This window comes from Glandiceps talaboti, chromosome 13 (genome assembly GCF_964340395.1).
Source record: "Glandiceps talaboti chromosome 13, keGlaTala1.1, whole genome shotgun sequence".
NCBI classification, from domain to species: Eukaryota; Metazoa; Hemichordata; class Enteropneusta; family Spengelidae; genus Glandiceps; species Glandiceps talaboti.
In genome coordinates, this window is record NC_135561.1 from 15,444,137 (window position 1) to 15,462,960 (window position 18,824).

Here is an 18,824-nt window from a genome sequence, read left to right on the forward strand (position 1 = left end):
ATTGTACTGATATATATATATATATATATATATATATATATATATATATATATATATATATATATATATATATATATATATATATATATAATCTGCTATATTTGATTTTACTTCATAAACATTTAAGTAACATTTGATATAATGAATTACCTTGTGTGAATATTGATATAAAAATTATTAAGATATGTTATTTATTTATTTTATTTATTTATTTATTTATTTATTTATTTATATATATATATATATATATATATATATATATATATATATATATATATATATACATATATATATATATATATATATATATATATATTTATTTATTCATTCATTCATTATTTAAACGCACTCATGATGGTTATGGTGATAGGTTGTCTTGAGTGGCTGGCTTGGAACCTGTAATGTACTTGAATTGTTCAAGCCTCACCACTGCCATCTGCCTTTGAACCGTTGGGTGAAAATTGAACTGTCTCTGTAATCTCTATTAACTCTATGCCTCTATAAACCTGCCTGTATAAATTGTGGGCTTGCTAATATCAAGGTAACATTTGGAATACTTAAATCGTTTGCTCAAATGTATGCTCCTATTATTTGTATTGGTTATTTCTATTGGAGATAATAACTGTGTATTGTTATTTATTTTATAGCTAAATTAAGAAGCCTTGAAACCATGTCTCCATAAGCCTGTATATCTGAACAGTATGGCAGCCTTGGTGATTCATTCCGTGTATATCTGGAACGTGTCATGTCCATTAGAAAGGCGCGATTGATTTTACCCTAAGGAAAGATCATAGAAAATACGCATATGGATTATGCCATACAATATTTGTATAATTGTAGAGTATGACTTCATTCTGCATTCATACTAATTAGCAGTAACTTTCAATAGTAATTATGCGAGAAACAAAATAAATATATTTCATTCGCTACACATACGTCTGTTATTTGCCAAATACCGTTCCATATCTTGCTGCTTATTTCCTAAATACCACATTTATACCAGGTGGGAGCTAGTATACTATCAGATACTGAAATTTGAAATAAATGTTCATTAGTATGATAAAAATCATTCTGTCGTTATACCGGAAAGATTACCTCGAGCAGCAAGATGTGTAACAGTATTTGGCAAATAACATACTTATACGTCGCCTGCGACTACGAATTGATTTTTGAATTTCTAAAAATGCTGTTTCATTTAAAAAAATAAAATCACTTCCGCGTTATACTGTCGATCGTAGTATCACACACCTCTCTGATGACTGCAGTGTGGTTGTTTACATCTCAGCCTTAACTTTTTCATCCAATAGGAGTGCGCGTTTGCTCACTAGTATGAGGTAATGTTTACTGTTTGCATATCACTCAGTGATATATTCAAAACTTTTGTGCGTCTTTGTTTTGCGTACTGTATTCTATTAAATGCACAGAAATGTTCGTGATATGCTTTATTGTTCTAGTTAAGCAAAAATTGTACCCTGATATCCTTCATAAATTTAGGAGATCTTGTTTGCGATCGCGTGACGACCGTGCGTTCACCGTCATTTGACTTTTTGTGGAATTTTTGACGATTTCCCTGTGACACAAAACGTAGAGTTTAAAATGACTTGTTACAATGTGTACAACGATGACATTTTGTATGGTTGACAACAAAGTTTGGTATTGGCAATGCTGGTTATAGCTGGATGTCTAGTTGTCTGCTAGGATTATTTACAGGAGGACGTGTAGAGATCACGTGATACAAGCAAAAACATGACTGTTGGTGAAATATACGCCTGCATATCTGCAGGGCTCTCGACCAATCAGAATGCGAGATTGGTGACATGTGACGTACAAGTTGGTATATATGTTACTCGTAAACTTACCTCTGTATCAGTTGTTATCAGTACACTCTTTTCACATACACATCCATGAATGATTTTTCTTCCATGCAGAAATTGCAAGGCTTTAGATATGTCAACGGCTAAGATGTAAACAACTTCAATAGTCAACCATGACTTCAGTCTCTCAAGGTATGTGGACAATGATGTGTAATTGGATGCTCCCTCTAATGCAGCAACATGGCTATTAGACATATCTTCGATAAACAGAAAAGCTATGGAAAAGCATAATACATGAAATTTAAAGCTTGAATTCTGAAGATATTGCCTAATTATCAAAATTGCAAAAGTCACAATTAAAAAATACATACAACAACTACATGAAACAGATATGGTTTATTATGGTTAATGCATGTACCAAATGAAATGAAATGTGAAGCTTGCATTCTCAAGATATAGTTTGGTTACTGAAAATAATGGATTATACAAATTTCTTTTAAACTAAAAGCTACATCAACAAACTACAATTTATAGTACATGTGCGCTTTGTTATGGTTGATGTATGATGTACTAACATATATGAATTTCAAGATTGCCTTATAAGATATGACCTAATATTAAAAGTTATTTATTATGCAAATGACTTATTACCATCAAAAACTATAACAAACGTGCACTCTGATATTATATGAAATATGAAGCTTGGATCCTCAAGATATAGAATCATTAATTATGCAAATTACCTATTGAACTCAAGACTATGCCAACAAGCTTTATGCGATATGTGTCATTTGTTATGGTTGCTGTATGTGCCAAATTATTCGGAATTTGAAGTGTACATTCGTAGTTACTGCAAGCCATTAATTATTGAAATTACTCACAAAATAAAGGCTATAATTGTCAACAGACATCATAGGACCTGTGCGCATTGATATGGTTAATATATGGCTATGCACCACAAGTATATGAAATAAGATGCTTGTATTCTTAAGATGTAGCTTAATTACTGAAATTCATTGATAATGCAAATTACTCAGTAAAACTAAATACTCTGCCAACAGGCTGTATAGGACATGTACTAAATTCGAAGTATTTTAGATATGGTGTAATTACTGAAAATCACCAATTATGCAAATTGCTAATTAAAACTAAAAGCTACAGCAACTGCCTTTATGAGAAAAGTTTCCTCTGTTGATGTATTTACCTAGTGGTGCAGAATTTGAAGAGACTGAATGCATTCTTTAGATATTGCTTAATTACTGAACATCATTAATTATGCAAATTACTCATTAAAACTGTATACTAGAACAACAAACTTACATGATATAAGCACTTTACTATAGTTCACGTATGTACAAAATTACATTAAATTTGAACTATGCATTTTGAAGATAAACCATCAATTATGGAAATTAATACCCATTGCATTAAACTACCAAAATCTAAACCTTTCTTGTCATTACCATATGGACGTTGTGTGGTTTCATTAGAATCAATGCAAGTGTTATGAGATATTGTATCCACAGACACAGACACAGACTCAAGACAAAGAGAGTCTTGAATTGTGAAGAGCGTGAGCGGGACTTATTTTGTAGTTTGTAATGTTTGGATTTGAATATAACTTTGAAACATTACATGTACAGACGTTGACGACGCGTTGGTTGTGTTATGGATAGACAGAAATCATGTAATTTGAATAGACCTCTGTGTATGGAGGTATCCTGTGACGTAATAGGATAAGCGTTCAGTCTATACTTTTAAATAATATAGAAGACGTTAACCTTTTTGGACGAACCATGCAATTTCAATAGAATTTGAATCTGTGTATGGAGGTATCTTCTACCTCCAAGGTTAATTACTATATCCTCTGTTATTTGCCATTGTTTCTCCTTCTTTTATTTCTACAAAATACTCCTGTGTCACAACAAGCTTCACCAACACCAGTGGACATGCAGGCCGACAGACAGGCAGGAATGCAGACAGACAGAAAGACAAACAGACATACACATCAGCAGCAATATACTAAAGACTGCATCATGCTGATATTCATTACCTATCTGATACGGGCTAATATCTCGAGCAACTTGTGTGTTAAAACTTTGAGATGATACTGCTCTGGAAGATGACTTCTTGAAGTCTATTGTTGATATAGTATACAGGATTGGATTAATGGCAGAATTGAAAGGTAAAATAAAGACAGCTGTCCAAGCATAAACAATACCAGGAATTGTGACTGTATCAGTCAATGCCAGTATACCCATGATAGTGATCGGTACCCAACAACAAAAGTCTGTTAATACAATCAGCGTCATGCGTTTAGCTATTGTTGCTGCTTCTTTGGAACTTTGTGATGACTTTCTCCCTGAAGCCCTTCTTATTCGCCGTATAGAACTATACATTAGCAAGTAACAAACGAAAATTACAATGAAAGATAAAGAATTCAAAACCAAAAATATGGAAACAGAAAACTCCCAGCCGGGAGTACTTTCATTAGTGAGATGCAATGAGAGACAGACGGCTGAACGACCATAGAAAGACTCGCCAAAATACGGTATACCCACCAAAGGCAGAAAGCTAATTACAGCAACGACAATCCAGCCGACAATTATTAAGAACGTACAAGTTTTCAGTTTCAAGCGAATACATTTGAAAGGAAAAACAATAATCACAAAACGATCTATGGTCATCACCGTTAAAGTAAAGACAGACACTTCGCTTGACAATGTCGACAGAAACCCAGCAAAACTACACAGGGGACTACTTCGCCAAAAATCATCATATTGTATGTATTCCCCTCTGTAGTACATGTCTGCCGATGCAATAATTAGGAGATAGATGCCCATCAATAGATCTGCTACACCAAGATTCCAAATCAGGAGATTTGGAACATTTTTAAGATCATTTTTTTTAATCCGCCAGATTATGACAAAAATGTTGCCACAGAACGCAATAAGCCCCAATATCCAAACAAAAGATCGTTGTATCTTGTTCGCCATAAGGTCCTCACATGATGAGAAAACGCCAGCATTTGGAGTGCAAACATCCACTTGGTGATATTTTCTTACGAGACGGCAATACTTGTAAGCCTCGGTATATCTGTAAAGAAGTATAGAAGTAGGTACAGAAAACATTGATAGTTATCTGTGACACAAAGTAATTGAAAGATAAATTGTAATTCATTACAACGGAACTTAAAATAAAATATGCTGATGACGTCATCTACTATTACTTCCGGTAAGAGTTTAAGTAGTGATATTGTCAACATTTGCGCTCGTGTGTGTGTGTGTGTGTGTGTGTGTGTGGTACACCATGATGATATTTAGCTATTTGACATTGAAGATAGAGGTCAAGGTCAAACATCAAGATTTCATTAGAAAGCATTTTATAGCTAACAGAGATAAACACCCAATGAGGTATCTATCTATTAAGCTTTCTGAGTTTGTGTGCAAAAATGATTTTTACAATAAATATGTCAGTCATACAGCTATTGTCAATAAAGTAATGAAAGGTAATGAAGTACTGTGGATATGTAGACTACTGTTTTTTGACATTTGTACCAACTTTGGCTGAAAATGGCTTATTGTCAATGCATATCAGAAATGTTTTATTTTGCTATTTGACCTTTAAGACAGATGACAAGGTCAAAGATCTTATCTATAAATAACATAGGTGTAGACACTCAAATGAGGTAACTATTTATTCAGCTTGCATCATTAATGGGCAGAATATGTAGTGTTACAACATTTTATGCCAAGTACGTTTGATATTGAAGATGAAACGCAAGGTTTCAGTAGATAATGCTAAATGTAAGGGGCGTCATTAAACAATCAGTGTGCGTACATTTGGATAATACTATTGTAATCTGGGATATAGAGGTAAATAAAGCAATTTAGTCTAGATTTGAATCAGTGTATGCTTTGGCTACATGGTGAATACTCCAGTCAGAGGAGGTATTCAGATCAAACTTTGTGCTCGTGCACTTTAATGATAATAACGATAACAACTTACATTTCCCTTAAATTCACCAATGGTTTAAACAACACCAATGACGGCATTTTAAACAAATTACCAGATAAATCCCTACAAATAAGAATAAAATAGCTTTGGGACATTTGGATCTTAATTACATGTGTATGAAGAACAAATATCGGGAAGCATTTGAAGTATAATTATGTAATATTATAATAGTATAAAGTTTAATATAAACTTAGCATATATAACATCACAAATAAACACTTTGCACTTACAGTAAATGCAGATTATCAAGGTCATCAAAGGCACCTTCTTCTATCTCGATTATTCCATTGTTTGAAAGGTACCTAATAAATAATAAATGAATAATTACAAACAGTCAATAGCTAATAAGAAGCACTAACAAAGAATTCAGAGATATCGACATTTCTGTATTGACGTGCCTCATTTGCCAACAAATTTGACATGATATTATTGTCCTTAGTACATTGTCAATTTAGTACAATGGAGTCTTCTGCTGAAATATCATAATCGTCTGCTATCGAAGATACTGACGATTGGAATGATATTTATGGGGGACGTTTCTTTTTCCGATGAAGAAGATTCTTCGGACACACATCACCATACTATAACTTTCCCTCACTGAAGGTAAACATAGACTACTTACAACTTTTGTAGATTTCGTAGTCCGAAAAATATAAGGTCTACTAGTCTTCTCATCATATTGTTTGACAAATCCCTGGAAAATTAAATAGAGAAAGATGTAACACTTACACCAAGACTGATTCTGTGACATATTTATTTCAGTTTTGGGTAAACATATTTTAAAACAGCGATTCTCAAACCACAAACACACATTTACTCTTTAATAAGAGGCTCGAGTACAGCACAGAGCTATGCTTGCAAAGTGCAACAGATTTAGAGGTAAGTATCTGCCACGACTTATAATTAATATGACGTTCCCTATAACAGGTTTTCAATGAGAAGAGAAGTTGTGAAGAAAGATAGTAACAAATGATTGATACTCACAGTGAATATAAGTTGATCAAATGTCTAAATGTCATTGCTGGGATTCTCCCGATCTTATTGTTTGATATGTCGCTGTATTGACAGAAAAAAATCAATTAACTAAAGTTCAATAGCATGAAAGTATGATTCCTATAATCAATTTCGTCATTGCAATATACTTAAATATGTTAAATAATGAACAATACGGTTTTTATATAATTGTAAGTAAATGCAAATAGCGTTAAAATGTAACAACTAGTAAATGTCTGTCCATGTAATTTACAATAAGTTGTCACTTTCGATGTATATGGAAACAAAACCTGTTTGGATATGTTAATGGGTAATGCTAGTTTTGTCCAATTGATTTGGGTTGTTCTACTCTGAGCAAAATAGTCTGTTTGGTGTAATGTTTCATGTTAGGTCATATATATTCACCAACCTTATAGTCCCGCCAACATCTTGTAATTATCCACTTCACATGTATAGCCTTACTTCAGCAAATCTTGGAACTATATTAACTGTCTGTCATTTGTTTTAAACTTAATGTCACTTTTAACAATGCTGTCAAAGTACAAACACACACACACACACACACACACACACGCGCGCACACACACACACACACACACACACACACACGCACGAAAAAAGTAAATAATAAAAATACATTATATGATAATACTTACAGTTCTCCAAGAAATATGTAAGAACTAACATTAACTTCGGACATATTAAAGCTATTACCTATGAATGTTCTGCAAGACAAAAGAAAATAAGTAAAACTTACTAGCACTGACGTACGTATTTTATTTTACATTCATGCACATATAACACTTTGCAAGCTTATATGCATTCTGCTATACAATAACTAATTGCATAGCTATCCATAAGTCTAACACTATCTCTAGCATCTGTTGAGAATTCTACTTTTCCATGAACGATATAAGTTAATGGGGTGGAGAAGAGGTGGTAATCCTCGGTGGTCTGAAATATGGACACCCTTTACGCTGTATTCCTACATTGAAGAACAATATTACCATGTCGTACAATGTTTTAGCAGAAATAAAACTTGATGTGTGCATTGTCGGTCAAACGTTTCGACAAGCTTAAGTACATTCATTCTATGTGCATACGCTCGTCTTTGGATTAATGTAGAACAAAGCCGCTAAAAGTCTACTCATTGTGCAGCCAGCAAAGTCAGTATAGAGTTATCGGATCACTGTGTCAAAAATAAGACATCAAACCTGATCTGCTTTGTGAAATTGATGACCCCCCCCCTTCTGTACGTCCCCCTTCGATCTCTAAATTCTGGTGACCCGTCTTTGGTTGTCCGCTAACGGCCGTAACATCTGATTACTGCCAGAGAGTTTTAACATAAGTTGAATTTCAACTGCTAAATCTAAACAATTATTGTGAATTATTGTGATTACATCGGATAGCAATATAATGTTTGGGTATTACTGTGTAACAAAAAGTTAAACGTATGTTAGAAGATTCGGAAATAAATATTATTGAAAAAATACATTATTGTATATGTAATCACAAAAATTAAAGCAAAAACTGATATTCTAAAATGTAATAACTGTAGTGCCCAAACTCCTTCGATGTTCACGTTCACATTCAAGCTTATTGATTACGATGATGCTTTTGGTGTTGTTGATCACGTCAACACAGCTAATATCACATGAATAACAAATGGAAGACTTCACTTACATCTTTCGAGTGTTCTCGTCAACGTCGTCTGGAAAATAGAGTAATTCTTTATTGATACATTCAATAACGTAACCATTACACTGACAATTCTTTGGACAGAGAACATCTATGAAAATTAAAGCGGTATTTATTAGAAATCAACCTTTGACCCCGATGTATCAACCAAATTGGAAGCTCAAATGCTACAAGAAAGGTTCTTACTCGGAGCGGTTGAACAATGCCTTGTGCTTCGCCTCTCCCCAACACATTTATTTGTCGACAATGCATGACTGCAAAAGTTTTGCATATCAAACTATTGTATGGGTCCAGTTTCGGTGCTATTAATAACCGAAGTAACCAGCGGTTGACATCTAAATCTGTTAAGGGTTGATGGGAGAAAATATGAAATCTATCTTATACATGGAAACTATTGCACCATTTACTCTTCAAACGTACACTATATCAGTGCACTTCACACATAGCTGTCATACAGTCATGTTAGTTGGTACAACCAAAAATGTTGTTTTCTTGCTCAGGTACAGTATTCTGCTTTAGTTCCGAACTCAGAGTATAAATAAGTTACTTGGTAAATTTCGGCTAAATGATTAAGCTTGTTACTGTATGCGAGTCAACCTCTACGGTATACAATAATTGCTGAAGAAGGCTGAGTGAATCAGCCGGAATATACTAGGTAAATTATTTATTCTCTTAATTTGGAACTTATACAACAAATGTTAGTTATTGGTATGAAAGCCTTTATGCTAGCATAACAATATCTGTTGTAACACTCCCAGTCCCTTTCCCTTGGAACATATCTTCCCTCGGGGTAATAGTTATCCTCCAGTGCCCTCACTACCAGGCAGTACGTGTTAATAACAAACTTAAGAGTGTTGATATGCTCGTCTGTCCCACTTCCCAAGCAATAAGGACTCATAAAAATACAATTTGCTTACCACAGAGGATTTCGTCATCACCATTTGCACAGTGTTTTGTACCATCACACAGCTGCCATAAAGGTATACAGTTATCACTTCCATGGCATTTATAGTCACCCTGGCACATGAATGATCCCTTATCTGCAGTAATAACATGACATACTTATGGTATATTATGGTATGAACGTATGTCATGCATTATGAAAGAGGCTAAGAAGAGTTGTGTTGTGTTGTGTCTCTTTTCTTGGGTTCATTTATGCATCACGTACCTCTCAATATTGTTGTTTTATTGCCATTAACGTTAGGGACCGGTTTGGTCTCAAGCGTGAGGTTCAGAAAAATTGTTATTCTACTTCGAACAACAGTACAAAAGGAAACAATTAAATAAACCAAAAAACAGTGAACTAAACAGGCGGAAACAATCACAAACGCTCCGGCAATTATGGGTCATTCCTGACTGCTATTTAAAGGCACATGCATACTTACCACAGTCTTGTTCATCCTGTCCATAAGCACAATCTTGAACACCATCACATCGTCGATGAAGTGGTATACAGTATGATGATGGACACTTGAACATCCCAGCAGGACATTGAAATAAATCTGCCAAGTATATTATAATTGGTTGTTTTTAAGTTTAGAAAATCTCAAGATAGCATAAAACAAGCGTTTACATATCAACAAACCATACTGGAATTAATGGCTTCAAAAAGCTGAAAAATGTTCATGATTAAAACTTTGAAATGTATGATTGACATCTCATATCATGGTGTATACATTGATGATAACAATAAGCATGTGTCCTACAGCTTGTTGATAAAGCTTTAATTTTGCCTAACGAGTAATTGCCATAATTGATGATCTCCGGTAAGTTTGCACTCTTGGCGTCAGTTTTCATATTATATATAGACTTACTTAATTAAAATTTTAGTCAATCTTATTATTTTGGTTTCATCACCTTTAATAGTTGAGAAATTTAAGCATAAATATTTGCAACATGTTTTAAACGTACCACAGTTCTGGATATGTGTGACGTCACGACATCCTACTTGATATCCATATTCATCAAAGTCATAGATACACATCCATTGCCGGTCAATGCAATTACCAAAGTTACATCGAAATTCATTTGTCCCACAATGGTTTTGTGTCCCCTCCAAAACATCTTGAAAGCCACAACCTACTTCATCTTCTTGGTGGTTACCCATACAATCCTGTATGCCATCACATTTAGTCTGATGTGGGAGGCAAGTACCACTATAACAACGGAAACCCCTGCATATCTTAACTACAGAGACGAAAAGTATTCAATAATAAATACACCCGACAGGAATAATGTGAAGGAATGCTATCTCGACTATTAAAGTTTCCATCCTGTATTGCATACTTCATTTGTATACTCAGTATTAAAAACTGTAAAAGTACAGTTCCATTGGCCATTTATTGATATCACTTCTGGCTCATTTCCTGCATTATTAACTAAGCTAACATTGACGTTAAACCCAGGCTAAGGACGTTAAAATGCTCTAATAATTATAGAGAAAAACGGGAACTACCAAAATACGTTTTTAGATTCACAAGATATTTTAAAACTTGTTTACAGTGTTATTTACAGAAGAGGACCAATGTGGCAATTGGATATAAGAAATGTTCTTTCAATCTTGATAGGTTCGGAAATGGACATCGCTAGCCTAGATCACGTGTGGTAGCTTATTTTTTCTGTCCTAATGATATTGCATATGAATTGGTATTTCAAATGCTTAAATGCTGGCACAATAATACTACACTTTTGTGGCAACCAAGCGACTCAAAATCATACGCTTTTAGCATATCAGCAGCTGCATGTTCATGTCCATCTAACTCGTTTTTACGGATATGAATAGGGAATGGTCAGGAATTGCAATAAATATATTCATATCACTTACAAACTGCACACTTACAAAATATATGCTATTGCTTTAAACAGATGTCAAAAGTAAATTGTCTTGACCGAAACAGAATCAACTTGTCAAAAAGTGTAGTGCAAGATAGATGTAAGTAGGGAATGATGATAGAGCAGTCACTACCGTTTAACAAAGAAAGAAAGAAAGAAAGAAACTAATTAACTAACCAATTAACTAAGTAGCTGGCTAACTAACTAAAATAGCAAACATACAAAAATGTAATAAAATGTTTTTAAAGCGAGTATCAATTTTGTATTTTTGAATGGTATAAGATTCTGAACATTATAATAATGCAATTTATACATAAAATTCAATATGTAAAACAAACAAATGCAACGATGGTTCACCTAAAAGACAACAACTGGTTGTACCAAATTCTCATCCATGTGATCACTTTAAGATTTCGTAAGAACGCTTCTTAATTTATGACTATACCAAACATTACCCTTACCACATTCATTTTCATCAGAACCATCTAGACAATCCTCGATGAAGTCGCATTGCTTTGAGATATTCACACATTGCCCATTGTCACAGGCTAACTGCTTTGATGTACAGTTTGGATATACTGAAATAAAATAAAAACATGTTTGTGTTATTTCCATCAAACGAGTAACATTCATTTGTTGATTTTGATAGCTACGTCAACATACTAGTATTATGTATGATGACCCAAATAACTTATATCTTTGTTTATCAATATGTATATCTCAATTTTGGTCTTTATGGAACAACTATTTACTGTTGATTGGTAAATAATGGACACAGACCAGTCCTGCCTATCAAGAGTTATCTTAAAAGCAAAAAGTGTGTGTGGGAATGAACATATTTAAGTACATTCAACAATTCTACATTATTATTTAGGACATTTAAAATTTGAAAACGAACAGCGAACAAATAGTCTTTTCGTGCCGTATGGACGGCATTCAGGTTCTATTTGCTGCGAAAATGAAAATACACGTGTGGTTATACTGAATACGTTTTGTTTTTCTTCAAGTTGAGACACTTCGTGGGCATTCTGTTAGTTGTAAGAACATCGGTGAAACAAGTGTTTTAACTACCGTTTTGCCTTGTGATGCCATTGAGAAAATTACACAGCCTGTAACGTGATCATCAACTGCTTCGTGGAGTGTTCTAGTCGTTTTGCAGAACGTATCATAATATAGTAGTAATTATAGAAAACGTACCACATTGTGATTCGTCACTGTTATCACCACAATGATCAATGAAATCACAGTAAAATGATAACGATATACATCGTCCATTTAAGCAATGGAAACTGGATGATGAGCAGATTAAACCTAGAAAACAATATGACAATCGATTAAATTCTATAAAAAACTAAATTATGCATGCAATGTCTCACGGTAAGAGGGACATTTTAATACATAGGGAAAACCAGAAAAATAAACCAATTCAAAACATATTATATTATACTTTTCTTGGAACATATTGAAGTTTATATTTGTATGATAAACTAAATGTGTTGTGATTACAAATAATTTTTCCCAATGTTTCCAATTTGAATTATAATTATAATTGTTAAAGGTGGCTAGAACATAATAGAAAAAAAAACTCACTGCAATTAACTTCATCCGAGTTATCTGAACAGTTGTTGACGCCATCACAGACAAAAGCCTTATTAATGCACTCTTTGCTGCCACACTGGAAATTATCATTACCACAACTCGTTGTCTTCTCTGCGAAGATACAAACACAAACACGATACTAATTTTGTGTACTGATGTACTAAGTATAATCCATACAAGAATATCGTCGACGGAAACAAACGAGGGAATATATGTTCATCAACCACGCCACAATATTTTCTCGACGAGATACATGCTTTGAGAAAAGGTTAATTAACGAACAGGTGGTATAATTGTACAGCCAGTTTCATCTGGAAACCCCCCACTAATCATTAACATGCACGCCCACCCTTTACCTATTAAAGATTAATAAAGGACTGAACACTTGTGCGTGCACTGTTTTTCTCTTGTTAATTAGGTAGTTAGTTCATTTATTGTTTGCTTGTTCTGTTTGTTGCAGACCCATACACGAATGATCAATTAATGAACGGACAAAATGGCCATTCAGAATCATTTTCGGATAATTACTTCACCTGTTGACAACACAACTCGAAGCTGATCTCAATGTGAGCGGGAAAATTATACTCAAAACGGGCCAAATAAACAGTTCCAGCGAGGATCATAGTAAAAAAATTGTGTCACAAATTTCGTGAACACTTGAAATTTTCTATTTTCGGAAAATGGTTAGGTGACCAATTCTACGTGAATGACATCGTCTATATGTTGATGTTGAACGTGTAATTTCGGTCTGTGAATTAAAGTGTAGATTTAGACCCAAAAATCACTATAAGTCAAGTTGTTGTCTGTTTCTGAAATGTGTTTCTGTACTGCAGCATAAAGAGTAACAGGTGTTATATGGGTCACATACATACATATACACAAACAAACAAACAAACAAACAAACAAACAAACAAACAAACAAACAAACAAACAAATACACAAACAAATAAACAAACAAACAAACGCACACGTTCGTACCTACCTACCTACATACATACATACATACATACATACATACATACATACATACATACATGTATACATACATACATACATACATACATACATACACACACATACATATATACATGTATACATACATACATACATACATTGTACATACCTACCTACATACATACATACCTACATACATACATACCTACATACATACATACATACCTACATACATACATACATACATACATACATACATACATACATTCATAGATACCCCTTCATACATACATACATACATACATACATACATACATACATACATTCACAGATACCCCTTCATACATACATACATACATACATACATACATACATACATACATACATACATACGTGGAACATCTCCGTTTGACCAGACAAAGGAATCGTAACTATCCCGTATCTATGCATTTTATTACAAACGATCATAATGTATCAGATATGTCCATTTCAGGAATTTGTAAGGTTTCTGGTGATGAGAAAGCTTTGAGGTTGAAGGAAGAAGAAATCATTTTCCGTCTTGGAACGCTGGAACCCCTTGGAATTAATAGATTATTCTCGTCTTTCCCAATCTAATTATCATGATTATTGGGTATTTTTTTAAATTTCAGGCGTATTCTATTGGGTTCTTTTAGGTGCGTGCGAATTTAAGAACTTATCCCACGTATAACCGTTTATTTATATCACGCGCGGTTTTGTTCCATTATATTTAGAAATGTTCGGGTTTTCACCTGGCATTTCTCTGTCTCGCCAATTTTTCCTTTGAAAAAGAATATTTATTCGAAACGTCGGATTTAACAGCTATATATACGGACTGGTTTATTAGTTCCTTATGCATTTCTTTGTACTACAGTCCTAGCAGCATTATATATTTTTTACTACTCTATTACATACATACATACATACATACATACATACATACATACATACACATACATACTTACTTACATACATACATACATACATACATACATACATACATACATACACACACATACATACACACACACACTCACATACATAATAAATATATACTGTCATACTTATAATAATCTTACCTATTGCTAGTTTTACACAGAGTGTAAAAGAAATTCTTCTATCGTCACATCTCATTAGCATATATGTCAAATGAGTCGTCTCAAGAACAAGACACGTGTCTTTACCATTAAAGCCACCATTTCCTTCGACTGTCTTGTTTTGTTGCCATCCAGTTTTATTATCTGCCGATTTGATGTCTATAAGGTCAGAGACGTCCGTCAAATTTGTAATTCTGTGTATCTGTATTATCTTCCCAACTCCAAGGCTCCAGATATGATTGACATAGTACATGAAGTGTTCCATTTGTTTGCCTGGTTGAGTGCAAGGGAAATAAGAATTGTCTGTTTGGTCGTCTGTCAGCATTTCCTCTGATTCACAACACTCCCTGCTTGATGCTCTATTGACAGGAGTTATCCTAAAGCACTTGTCTTCATATAGACCATAGGCTAATTCTTCGCATCCTGTAAGTTAAAAATAAAAGCAAACGATATCGAATGTTACTTATACATGATCAAACCTCTGTCAGTATGTCAGTCAGTCAGTCTGTCTGTCTGTCTGTCTGTCTGTCTGCCTGTCTCTCTTTGTATGTATGTATGTATGTATGTATGTATGTATGTATGTATGTATGTATGTATGTATGTATGTATGTATGTATGTATGTATGCCTGCCTGCCTGCCTGTCTGTCTGTCTGTCTGTCTGTCTGTCTGTCTGTCTGTCTGTCTGTCTGTCTGTCTGTCTGTCCGTCCATTTGTCTGCCTGTCACTGTCAATAATTCAAGCGAGATATGAACAGAACGAGGGTGAGATCACATTGACACACTGCATAATTGTAACATATTTCATAGGGTTAATACTTACTGTATTTTGACGTTCCATGATATATTTGATCAGCTATACCACCCTCGTATATTGCAGGTTGTTTACAGATGTACTGTCTTATTGTATTGAGAGCACACGGTATATCTTGCCAGTAGTCAGTTCGACGGATATTAGACACTTCAATCTTTGCACAATGTTCAAAGTGCATACCATCTGGCTGGTTCTTGCCGCCGCCACTCGCAGGTGAATTCGTCCTAAAAAAATTAAGTGAATGAGCAACTTAACTTGTGCGTTTTGAAAGGACAAAAAGCAATCCATTCGAGTGCTGTTCGTACGTGCGTTATAGCAATGCAGAGTTCTCATCTGAGTTGCGCAGATAACAGCCGATTTTTGGTGGAATCATTCAAATTGTGATATAAGCATGAAACCTGGTGTGAATGTTCCTTATGGGCTATACTTTCGATCCAGCCGACTGGACATTTTGAAAATCAAAGATTGCTGCCTTTTTCCAATATGGGCTCCAAAATTTACCGCAAAATGTTATTGTCGGATTTTGATGATCTTAGTGTCAAAATACATATTTTCAAACGATATAATGTCAATTCTGTAAGTTTCAAACTCCTCTGTTTATTTAAGGATTAGCTTCCATAGATTGTATAAAACTCGTAAGTAATTTATTAGATGTCAGCCACGTCTTGATATTCATTCTGAATAGTAAAGTTTGACATGGTTTCGACAGTTGGATTAATTGGATCGATCTTAGCTCCTTTGTATAATTTCTTGTGATCTGACAAATTGAGTGAGAGCTTTGTAACAAAATTGAAAAGAAGTTCGGTGTACAAAACGAACAGAACAGGGCCAAGGAAAAGCTTGGGCACCATAATAGAGAGATAGTGAATTTGATCGTGCATAATTAATAGTGGCTGAGCTCTAGCAGAGAGATATGACTCACAGCAGTATAGAACAGATTCAGAAAATCCAAAAGTGTGTTCACGTCTGCGGGGGAGAATATTTTGATTTATACGCAATAGACACGTTTCAAGAAAGTCATGTCAATTTTGGCGTTGACAAAAGAAGTCACTTAGTCAATGAAATGAGATAGTCAATCGATCGGTAATATTTCAAATCTATTGATTATTTTATCATTTTAGCACGCAAATACTAACTTTGTACATACGTAATGTTATGTATGTATGTATGTATGTATGTATGTATGTATGTATGCATGCATGCATGCATGCATGCATGCATGTATGTATGTATGTATGTATGTATGTATGTATGTATGTATGTATGCGTGCATGTATGCATGCATTCATGCATGTATGCATGTATGTATGTATGTATGTATGTATGTATGTATGTATGTATGTATGTATGTATGTATGTATGTATGTATGTATGTATGCATGCATGATATGTATGTGTGTGTGTGTGTGTGTGTGTGTGTGTGTGTGTGTGTGTGTGTGTGTGTGTGTGTGTGAGTGAGTGCGTGCGTGCGTGCGAATCAACTAGTTGTAAACACTACGTTCAGGTCGTTATAGCTTACACACAGAGAACCAAGAATCAATCTAGATAAGTCCTACGGTGATCAATCATTTACCTATGATTTGCCAACCAGTGATACATGCAAGGCATATAGAAGCAGAATAAGCAATGCCGATCTAAAATAATCACAATCATTTTACAAAACATCTGTCGACATTAGTGTTACAACAAGTTGACAGACTACAGAACACTGACAACTGAAAATGATGGACGAGGACGTTCATGCGTCTTACACTGTTGTTTGTAATTTTGACGACACCAGAGCTAATGAAAGTAATATTTGATGAGTACAATTTCAATTACCAATCACTGAAACTCAGGGGGCTACCATCGGTCCATCGATAAATACCAGTTTTTACTCGATCGGTAAGTCCTGCAATAAATAGTAGTTTATAATAATGATAAATGTAGATAACTTCTGTTTCCTTAGACTACTCGTTATCTGATAGTAAATTCCGCAATTTCGAGTATGAAAGTGATTTTTAACTGAATGGGCGTCAATTGAAGTAGCTAGGTCTTGATCTCCTTCAACTTTAGATGCTCATCATGTGTATATTTTAGTCAGCAGACAACGTACCTATATATGTTGATGCATCTCCAGACCACCACTGTCGAACCAATGCATAGGCGATGAAATCCATTTCTTCCCTGTCAAGAATACTAAGCAAATGGCTGCCTCTGTCTACACATTTCTGTTCAGCCTCCATCCATGTCAGTGTGTTCTGTTCTAAGAAGAACTGATAACATCTACCATAATACAGTGTCCAGTTGCCAAACATACATTTGTAATCTTGTTGAATTTGAAAAACAAAAACAAAAAAACCCGCGTGATTATAGAAACACAACAGAGATAGAGAAATTGACTGAGACAGTAGTAAAGCAACCATGAAACCATGGCAACAAAATTGATTTACGAGAATATTTTACCCATCATCCAATATCGTAATATTTATGGATGCCATTGCATGGTTAAAACTCTGCCATCATTATGATGAAGAATCCAACAGGCTACCAATAAACCACGTATATGTACATACCTTTATCCCGGCTTGAGTTTAAAGTCACATCGATACGTGGCTCCCTGGTATATTTTGCAAGGAACGCGTCATCAACTTTGTTATAAGGACTGACATATCTGACATGCATCTTCGAACCGATCGATTCAATAGTCGATGGCCAACTGTTCATGCAATAGGTCCCGAGTAAAAATGTGTCAGAAGGAATTTCAGAAGAGAATACTTTGACATAGTTTACTTGACAGTCTGTATCAAAGCTGTTTCCAACATTGAAATGTAGGATTTCAAGACGTATTTTATTGTCCTGTGGTACCGTAATGTTCCAACTTAATGAGCATCCTTCGGAGTTACCCATAGGATAGTTCATCGATTGAAGATATCCACATTCGTCATCACAGTCGAGAGTTTGGTTGCACTCAGAAGCAACACCACAGCCAGTACATTCTAAAATATTGAA

General features: G+C 34.5%; 1 protein-coding gene across 1 annotated transcript in view; it reads right to left on the bottom strand.

Moving 5' to 3' along the window:
* Positions 1-338: 338 nt before the first annotated feature.
* The window catches only part of LOC144444325 (uncharacterized), a 25,583-nt gene continuing 7,097 nt past the window's right edge, over positions 339-18,824 (bottom strand). The window contains exons 3-21 of the mRNA XM_078133738.1: positions 17,929-18,141; positions 17,655-17,724; positions 15,843-16,057; positions 15,005-15,445; positions 12,945-13,064; positions 12,552-12,665; positions 11,816-11,932; positions 10,434-10,709; positions 9,908-10,024; positions 9,440-9,562; positions 8,508-8,613; positions 7,481-7,549; positions 6,816-6,887; positions 6,454-6,525; positions 6,062-6,133; positions 5,823-5,894; positions 3,868-4,910; positions 1,860-2,089; positions 339-777 (exon numbers count right to left, since the gene is read on the bottom strand). Of these exons, the coding sequence (XP_077989864.1) occupies positions 637-777; positions 1,860-2,089; positions 3,868-4,910; positions 5,823-5,894; positions 6,062-6,133; positions 6,454-6,525; positions 6,816-6,887; positions 7,481-7,549; positions 8,508-8,613; positions 9,440-9,562; positions 9,908-10,024; positions 10,434-10,709; positions 11,816-11,932; positions 12,552-12,665; positions 12,945-13,064; positions 15,005-15,445; positions 15,843-16,057; positions 17,655-17,724; positions 17,929-18,141 (3,683 nt within the window). The 3' untranslated portion in view covers positions 339-636. The remainder of the gene's footprint in view (positions 778-1,859; positions 2,090-3,867; positions 4,911-5,822; positions 5,895-6,061; positions 6,134-6,453; positions 6,526-6,815; positions 6,888-7,480; positions 7,550-8,507; positions 8,614-9,439; positions 9,563-9,907; positions 10,025-10,433; positions 10,710-11,815; positions 11,933-12,551; positions 12,666-12,944; positions 13,065-15,004; positions 15,446-15,842; positions 16,058-17,654; positions 17,725-17,928; positions 18,142-18,824) is intronic.